Source organism: Hyaena hyaena, unplaced genomic scaffold, assembly GCF_003009895.1.
Source record: "Hyaena hyaena isolate Hyena2069 unplaced genomic scaffold, ASM300989v1 scaffold_235, whole genome shotgun sequence".
Lineage (NCBI taxonomy): Eukaryota > Metazoa > Chordata > Mammalia > Carnivora > Hyaenidae > Hyaena > Hyaena hyaena.
The window spans coordinates 2,444,170-2,453,309 of record NW_024080867.1 but is presented as its reverse complement, the minus strand read 5'-3'; the positions used below and the strand labels follow the sequence as shown (position 1 = coordinate 2,453,309).

The 9,140-nt window shown below is 40.9% G+C and overlaps 1 protein-coding gene across 1 annotated transcript; it reads left to right on the top strand.

Annotated features, from left to right (window-relative positions):
* Positions 1–1,774: 1,774 nt before the first annotated feature.
* On the top strand, positions 1,775–2,713 carry LOC120239635 (olfactory receptor 5-like). The gene is given in 1 exon segment (XM_039244032.1): positions 1,775–2,713. A coding segment is annotated over 1 exon segment (939 nt).
* Positions 2,714–9,140: the final 6,427 nt, after the last annotated feature.

Genomic DNA, 9,140 nt, shown 5'->3' with positions numbered 1-9,140 from the left:
CTCAGTTGGTCAAGCATTTGACTCTCGGCTTTGGCTCAGGTCATGGTCTCACAGTTCATGAGATGGAGCCCCACATCAGGCTCTGCACTGAGAGCGTGGAGCCTGCTTAGGATTCTTTCTCTCTCCCTCTGCCCTTCCCCTGCTCTTTTGTTCTTTCTAAAAACAAATAAAATTTTTTTAAAAAGCAGTCACCTCACCACAGACATGGACTGTGTCTTCTTCACGCATGTATTCCCAACACCTGGTATAGAATGGAAGGCCTAACGAATGTCATTGAATGAATCCCACGAATGACAGCCTATAGTCAGAAGGATTTTCTGGCTGATTCACTTGTCAGCTCTTTACTCCCCATCTCCTGGGTTTAGACTTTTGGGCTTGATTGGCCACAATGGAATGGAATGGGGTTGGCCCAGCATAGACACCTGTCTAGCTGTGTTTTCCCCTTTGTGCTGTTGTTCCTGGCCATGTGGTCTTGGGCAAGTGAATGTATCTGTTTGGACTCCATACTGTCTTATGGCACAAAACCAACAAATATAAATAGGCTTTATGGCAAGTCACTGATGCATACTAGGGGCTCAATGAGTTATGGAAGTTTCCGTTATGAGATTGTGTGCTCCAGTTAACATTAACAATTTTTTTTCTGTCAGCCTCAGCTTCCAGAAATTTATCAATGGAGAAATAATGCCTATGTGTGTCTGTGATCACACACACTGATATAATAAATGGATTTCCAACCTTCCTATGAAATGCAAGTCCATCGAACATCATCACTGGTGACCTACACCTAATACAATTCCCAAAATTAATTTGCATTAAGAACAGGGACATTTTCTGTTTTATAATTTTTAAATGTTTATTCGCTTTTGAGAGAGAGGTGGGGGGACACAGCATGAGCAGGGGAGGGGCAGAGAGAGAGGGGGCGACACAGAATCCAAAGCAGGGTCCAGGCTCTGAGCTGTCAACACAGAGCCCAATGAGGGACTCAAACCGATAGACCATGAGATCATGACCCGAGCTGAGGTCCTATGTTTAACTGACTGAGCCACCCAGGTGCCTCAAGAAGAAGAATGTTCAAGCAATAGAGATGACAGACTTGCTCTACTCCAGATTTATAGAATACTCCAAAATTTTTACACGGAGTGGGGTGCCTAGGTAGCTCAGTTCATTAAGCACCGAACTCTTGATTTTGGCTCAGGTCTTGATCTGTGGTCCATGAGATGAAGCCCCAAGTCAAGCTCTGTGTGGACAGAGTGGAGCCTGCCTAGGATTCTCTCTCTCTCTCTCTCTCTCTCTCTCTCTCTCTGTCTCTCCCCCTCTCAAAATAAATAAATAAATAAAATTTAAAAATAAATAAATAATTTTTTTATGCAGAGTATACAAAGAAAAGTATGACCCAGAATAAGCACATTTTAGGGAACTGAATAAGAACAATTCTAATTTCTTATCTGGTATAGCAATTCCCATCCATTGATTTATGTATTATAACAATCTTGTGGGAGGCCAATGCATTTCTCCTAATTGTCAGGTGATCCAATTGTATAAGGACACAGACTTAGTAAGACCAATTAAAGACAGAAATCTCATGCTCAGAGTTTGGTTCACAAACTTCTATTTGGCATTTCTGTAGAACAGTCTATTTCCAACAGAATTTGGGTTAGCCAAGTGCTTAGGATCTCCATGCACTGTGACCATATTTCCAATACGGATTTTTTTTTTTACTACTGTGTCTTTGAAGAAAGCAGAATGTCAACAAACTTTATTTGTCCCTCTGCAGATGGAGAGGTCCCTGTAGTTGGCGAACATGACCAGAGTCCAGGAGTTTGTCTTGCTGGGTTTGTCCACAAGGCCGGACATAAGGGATGTCCTGTTTGCCGTCTTCCTGACGCTCTACCTGCTGACCCTCCTGGAGAACACGCTCATCATCTACCTCATCTGCAGTCACACCGAGCTCCACAAGCCTATGTATTTCTTCCTGGGCAACCTGAGCTGCCTGGAGATGTGCTACGTGTCCGTGACCATGCCCAGCCTGCTTGTCGGGCTGTGGACTGGACCCTACCATGTGCCCTTCACAGCCTGCATGATACAGCTTTTCTTCTTCTTTTTTCTCATCTGCACAGAGTGCACCCTCCTGGCCTCCATGGCCTATGACCGCTACGTTGCCATCTGCCGCCCACTCCACTACCCACTGCTCATGAGGCCCCAGGTCTGCCTGGGCTTAGCCTTGTCCTCATGGCTTGGGGGGCTGCTGGTCTCAGTGGCCAAGACATCATGCATCGCCAGCCTGTCCTACTGTGGCCCCAATGTCCTCAACCAATTTTTCTGTGACGTCTCCCCTCTACTCAACCTGTCCTGCACCCATGTGGCCCTGACTGAGCTAGTGGACTTCATCTCTGCCATCGTCATCTTCTGTGGAACACTGTTGGTAGCATTTGCCTCCTACTCAGCCATCACGGTGGCTGTGCTCCGCATGCCATCAGCTGCTGCCCGACGCAAGGCCTTTTCCACCTGTGCATCCCATCTGATTGTGGTGGGCATCTTCTACTCAGCAGCTCTCTTCATTTATTGCCGGCCCAGCCGTATCAAATCCATGGACCTCAACAAGGTGCTGTCTGTCATCTACACAGTGGTCACGCCCATGTGCAATCCCATCATCTACTGCCTGCGGAACAAGGAGGTCCATGTAGTGCTTCGGAAAGCTTTCCACTGGCCTTGATCATGGTCTTGGATATTTGGACCTCTCATCTCCTGATCGAAAATCTTTCATCCCCAAGAAATACCAAACATAGTTCTGAAAGGCAAAAGGAAAACTGGAGAAATATGTTTCCCATTTAATAAACAATGAGTTCATTTCAATTAATAATAAAATCTGAATCACCCATGAGAAGAGTGAACAATGTCCATGAGAAGGCAAGTCATCAATGATAAATGATAAGTGACTGGTAACTCACATGGCAAGATGGTAACTTTGTTAATAAATGAAGAAATGCAGATTTAGCAATCCCATCATTTTATTCCTAGTATGACAAATATTTACCAAATGTTTTATATGTTCCCACAAGTAAAGTTAGATAATATATATGAAGATATTCATAGCTTCTTTGTAATGAAAAAATCAGAAGCAATCTAATATCCATCTAAAATTGATGGATTAAATACATTATGTTCAGTCTAATTCAACATTGGGGCACTACATAAAAAGAAATAGATTTATATGTTTGACATGATCATATGGCCGAGATACATACGCTACATCAAAAAATTAAGGCTGAACTCTTTTCTCAATCCCTTTCCCATCCCTTTGTTACTAGCTATAACCTATCTATATTCTTTACTTCTTAAAAATGTTTACTTATATTTTAGTTAGTCAACACACCGTGCAATATTGGTGTAGGAGTAGGATTCAGGAGTAGGATTCAGTGATTCGTCACTTACATACAATACCCAGCGTTCATCACAATGAATGCCCTCCTTAATGTCCATTACCCATCTAGCACCCCCCCCCACTCTCCTCCACCAGCCCTCAGTTTGTTCTCTATCTTTAAGAGACTCTTACGGTTTGTTTCCCTCTCTCTTGTTTGCCCCCTGCCTTCCTATATGTTCATCTGTGTTGTTTCCTAAATTCCACATGTGAGTGAAATCGTATGGTATTTGTCTTTCTCTGAGTGTCTACTTTTTTTTTTAATTTTTAATGTTTTATTTCTGAGAGAGAGAAAGAGAGACAGCGTGAGCAGGGGAGGGTCAGAGAGAGAGGAAGACACAGAATCTGAAACAGGCTCCAGGCTCTGAGCTAGCTGTCAGCACAGAATCTGACGCGGGGCTTGAACCCACGAACCATGAGATCATGACCTGAGCTGAAGTCGGATGCCCAACTGACTGAGCCACTCAGGCACCCCTGCCTGTCTATATTCTTAATAGTGTCTTATAATATAAAGAGGATTTCAATTTTGATGAAATCTAAATTATCAATATTTAATTTTACACTTATTGTTTTTTGCATCCTAACAAAATTTGCCTATTTCTTGGTTCTGAATATAGCCTCTTATTTCTCCTAGATGGTTTATAGTTTTAGCTTTCTCATTTGTATGTATGAGTGTCTGTGTGAGATACAAGTTGAACTTATTTATTTATTTATTTATTTATTTTGCATATTATCCAGTTTTACCAAAGCGATGGTTGGAAAGACTCTCCCATTAAATTGCATTGGCATCTTTGTCAAAAGTCAGTTTGAGCATAAAAATGTGGCTATATTTCTAGACTATTCAATTCTTTATGGATCTATTTTTTGAATATTTCACCAATATGAGATTGTCTTAATTACTGAAGTGTTATTGTAAAGATGATTGTCAGGAATTTTCAATCTTCCCTCTTTGTTCTTTTTCAAGATAGTTTAGGCTCTTCTAGGTTCTTCACATTATCATATAAATTTCAGATTTCCCTATTCATTTTCACAAAAACATGCCTTCTTAGATTATAATTGTGACAGCATTGAGTGTAGAGATCATTTTGGGTAGAATTGACATTTTTGACAATATCAGCACTTAAAATTTTTCAGTGTAGTTGACACATACTGTTACATTAGTTTCAGAGGTAGGACATGGTGATTCAACAAGTTTAAAAATTATGCAGTGTTCACCACATGCATAGCTACCATCTGTTACCATACAACCCATTCTTTTTTTAATGTTTATTTATTTTTGAGAGAGAGGAAGAGAGACAGAGGGAGAGAGAGACAGAGCACAAGTGAGAGAAGGGCAGAGAGAGAGAGAGAGAGATGCCCAGAATCCAAAGCAGACTCCAGGTTCTGAGCTGTCAGCACAGAGTCAGAGTGGAGCTTGAACCTACGAACTATGAGATCATGACCTGAGCTGAAGTTGGACGCTTAACCTGGGGCCCCACCATACAACCTATTCTAATATCATTGACCACATTTCCTCTGTTATACCTTTCGTCCCCATGACTTACTTGTTCCATAACTGGAAACCTATGTCTCCCTCTCCCCTTCAACCATTAGCCCATCCCCCACCACTCTGGCAACCATCAATTAGTTCTCTGTGTTTGCAGGTCTGATTCTGATTTTTGTTTGTTTATTTATTCATTTTTACTTTTTAGATTCCATGTAAGGGTGAAACCTTATGGCATTTGACTTTCTCTGTCTGATTTATATCATTTAATGTAATCCCTCCCATGTCCACCTATGTTGTCTTGAGTGAGTGACACAATCTCATCTCTTTTTATGTCTGCATAATATTCTAGTGTGTGTGTGTGTGTGTGTGTGTGTGTGTATCACATATATATCCTTATCCATTCATCTATCAGTGGACTCTTAGGTTGCTCCCATATTTAGCATTTTTAACCTTTAAACTTTATGTCAGCAATGTTTCCAATTTTTTTACAGGTCATGTGTATCTTTCCTTAAACTTATTTCCACGTGTTTAATTGTTTTCAATACTTTTGTATATTTAATTGTTCTATAAATATTATTTTCCAATTACTACATCTAGTGTTTAGAAATGAAATTGATTTCTGTGCATTTGTCCCATATCCTACAATCTTCATAATCCCAAGTAGTCACTCTAATATATATTTTTTAGATTTTTTAGTATTTTCTGTGTAAATAGTCATGTTATCTGCAAGTAATGATAATTTTCCATCTCTTTTCCAATATTGACACCTTTTATGTCTCTCTCCTTGCATCATTGCGAATTTTACACACCCAGACCTATGAGCTGTAGATCCTGAGTGCTGAGTAGGTTCCTTTGGGTCTTCTTCTGATCGTGTTGACAGAGATACGTGGCATAGACTGGAGATGGTGTGCTCCCCAGTTTCCTCAGTGTGGAGCTCCTCAAAGCCTGCAGCATTGGCTGGAGGAACAGGTTAGTCTAAGAGGATCCTAAAGGGCAGCACAATGCAATCTGCTGCCCTTACAGATGCCATGCTGAGATTTATTTCTCACCTACACCATCATTCAATGCAGCTTGATAAGGTGGTGGTGGGGGGGACCTCTACCTCCTGGAGTTGCTCAGGGACCCAGTGTTTCCTTAGAGTACCTGTTATCTTCCAGAACCTTAGGGCTCTATACTTAATATTTCTCTGCAGAGAAGCAGGGAAAGAGAAAGGGAGAGGAAATGAGAATGAAGCATCATCTAAGGTTTGGAGGGCCAGGTCTGGCATTTACATGCATCGCTGCTACCCACACTTCATTGGCCAGAAATTAGTCACATGGTCATACTAGTATGCAAGGGATGCTGGAAGATGTTGTTTAGCAGCATACTCCTGATTCTGCCACATCTCTAATAAGCACACAAATGTACCTAAAAACAACGTTATTTTTTACTATCTCATTAAATGGAGACAATTTAAGAAAACTAGCCTAATTACAGGGGTATAAAGCAAGTATTCCTTTTTTTTTTAGTTTTTAAATGTTTTTATTTCTGAAAGAGAGAAAGACAGCGTGAGCAGGGGAGAATCAGAGAGAGAGGGAGACACAGAATCTGAAACAGGCTCCAGGCTCTGAGCTGTCAGCACAGAGCCCGACGCAGGGCTGGAACCCACTAAACGTGAGATCATGACCTGAGCCGAAGTCGGACACTCAACCGACTGAGCCACCCAGGCGCCCCTAAAGCAAGTATTCTTAGAAGTCTTTGCTGAGAATGTGAATCAATGCAGTAGTTTCAGATAGTAATTTTGTAATGTGAATTAAAAGATTTTTAATGTATATTGACCAATAATTCTACTTCCTTAAATGTATCTTAAAGATATATTTCTATACGTGGGCAAAAATAAGTGTGCCACGATATCTTTAGAAGCAGTGTTTGTACTAGTAAAAAAAGGAAAACTGTACAAATATTAAAATACATGATGGTCCATTATAGGCCTTCCCTCTCCCAGACCTTTCCTCTTCCCTCCACCATTTCCCTTCTATCAGACATCCTTTTTATAGTCCATGGTGAGTATTCCAAAGTTAAAACAATTTACATTAAAGAAAAACTTTCTAGCGGTGAGGGTCTAGGTATTAGGCTTCCCTCCCCCACCATATCAACAAACATTTCATTGCAAAGAACACAGAAATAAAAGACAGCTCTTTCTCTGAATGAGGTCACAGTTTAGTGGTGATGACTTATAACAAAGGTAATAAAAACCATATCGGTTAGCGTCAGGACCTAAGCAGTTTTTAGTCTTAAGGGAAAGAGCATTCATTGACTACTGTGTGTCCATTACAATGCTAGATCTGTACACATCTCTATTGATTTAACTTTTACATCATCTCTGGGAAGTGTATGTGATCTCCATTTGACAGATATCAATAATAGTAAAAGCTACCACTTACTGAGCTCCTAATACATACTAGGAATCATAATGGGCACCTTACATGCGTTTATCAGTTTAATTCATGACAACTCTTCCCAGTGAGTATCACGGTCACCATTTTATAGATGGAGGCACAGAGACTCAGGGAGGTCAGAGTCACACAACTTTGAATGATAGATCAGGAATTCCAATTCAGATTCTCATGCTCCAAGTTTGGTTTGAAGCCCAGGCAATCAATCCAGTTCCTAGATACCTGCGGGGATCATGCCATTTTTACTTCAGCATACTTCTCCCTCAGGAGGGAAAAAAGGGTTAATCCCTGGTGTCTGGAAAAGGAAAAGTGGGTAAAAGCTTCTCTAAGTAGGTGAAAATGAGCTTGAGAGATGAGTTAGAGTTTATTCAGAAGGGAAGGACAGGGGCGCCTGGGTGGCTTAGTCGGTTAAGCGTCCGACTTTCGCTTAGGTCATGATCTCGCAGTTGGTGGGTTCAAGCCCCGCGTCGGGCTCTGTGCTGACTGCCAGCTCAGAGCCTGGAGCCAATTTCAGAGTCTGTATCTCTCTCTCTCTCTGACCCTCCCCTGCTCATGCTGTCTCTCTCTCTCTCCTAGAAATAAATAAAAAATATTAAAAAAAAATATAATAGGTGTTTTAACTCACCTGCATCAAGATACTTAATCAAAAATATTTTTTATCACAGATATCAAATGACAACACACATAATATTCTATGTGTGCTTTTTTTGTGAGGCAANTTCTGTGTCTCCCTCTCTCTCTGACCCTCCCCTGCTCACGCTGTCTCTCTCTCTCTCTCTCTCTCTCTCTCTCCTAGAAATAAATAAAAATATATATATTAAAAAAAGGGAAGGACAGAAAGACCACATAGGCATAGATGTGCAAAGTTCACTGTTTTGTGTTTGTATGTATAGGATAAAGCTATGGAAGTACTTAAAGTATTTAACTACTTAAAGCAAGAATATGTTAAAGTATTTTAACTTTTGTTCCCTTAAAAGATGGGAGGAGCAGGGGCACCTGGGTGGCTCAGTCAGTTAGACCTCTGACTTAGGCTCAGGTGATGAGCTTGATCATTCTTGATGTTCATGAGTTCGAGACTCCTGTCGGGCTCTGTGTGGACAGCCCAGAGCATAGAGCTTGCTTCAGATTCTGTGTCTCCCTCTCTCTCTCTGCCCTTCCCCTAATCATGCTCTCTCTCTCTCTCTCTTTCTAAAAAATTAACATTAAAAAATTTTTTTAAAGATGGAAGGAGGAGAGGAAATACTGAAGAGAATATGGGTCAGACATTAGCTCAAAAATATCTTGTATTGCTTGCTGACTGAAGCATATTATGGACTAATGGCCTTACTATTCCTGAGAGAATGCTATGTTATAGTTATGGGCACACTACTTTTAAATCTATCTTATGGGGGGACCTGGCTAGCTCAGTCAGAGGAGCATGCAACTCTTGATCTCGCGGTCACGAGTTCAAGCCCTACTTTCAGTGTAGAGATTGCTTAAAATAAATAATTTAAAAACAAATAAATAAATCTAGGGGCACCTGGGTGGCTTAGTTGGTTGAGCATCTGACTTCAGCTCAGGTCATGATCTCACGGTTCATGGGTTCGAACCCTGTGTCGGGCTATCTGCTCTCTGCTTTGGGTCCTCTGGGTGTGTGTCTCTCTCTATCCTTCCACAGCTCACTCTCTCTCAAAAATAAATAAACATTTAAAAATAAATAATATATCTATGTAAGTTGATCACACAAGAGGAGAAAAGAAAAAGGATAAAATTTAATTTAATAGTTCTCCCTCCAAATCTGCATCGGGCATCCCAGGAATAG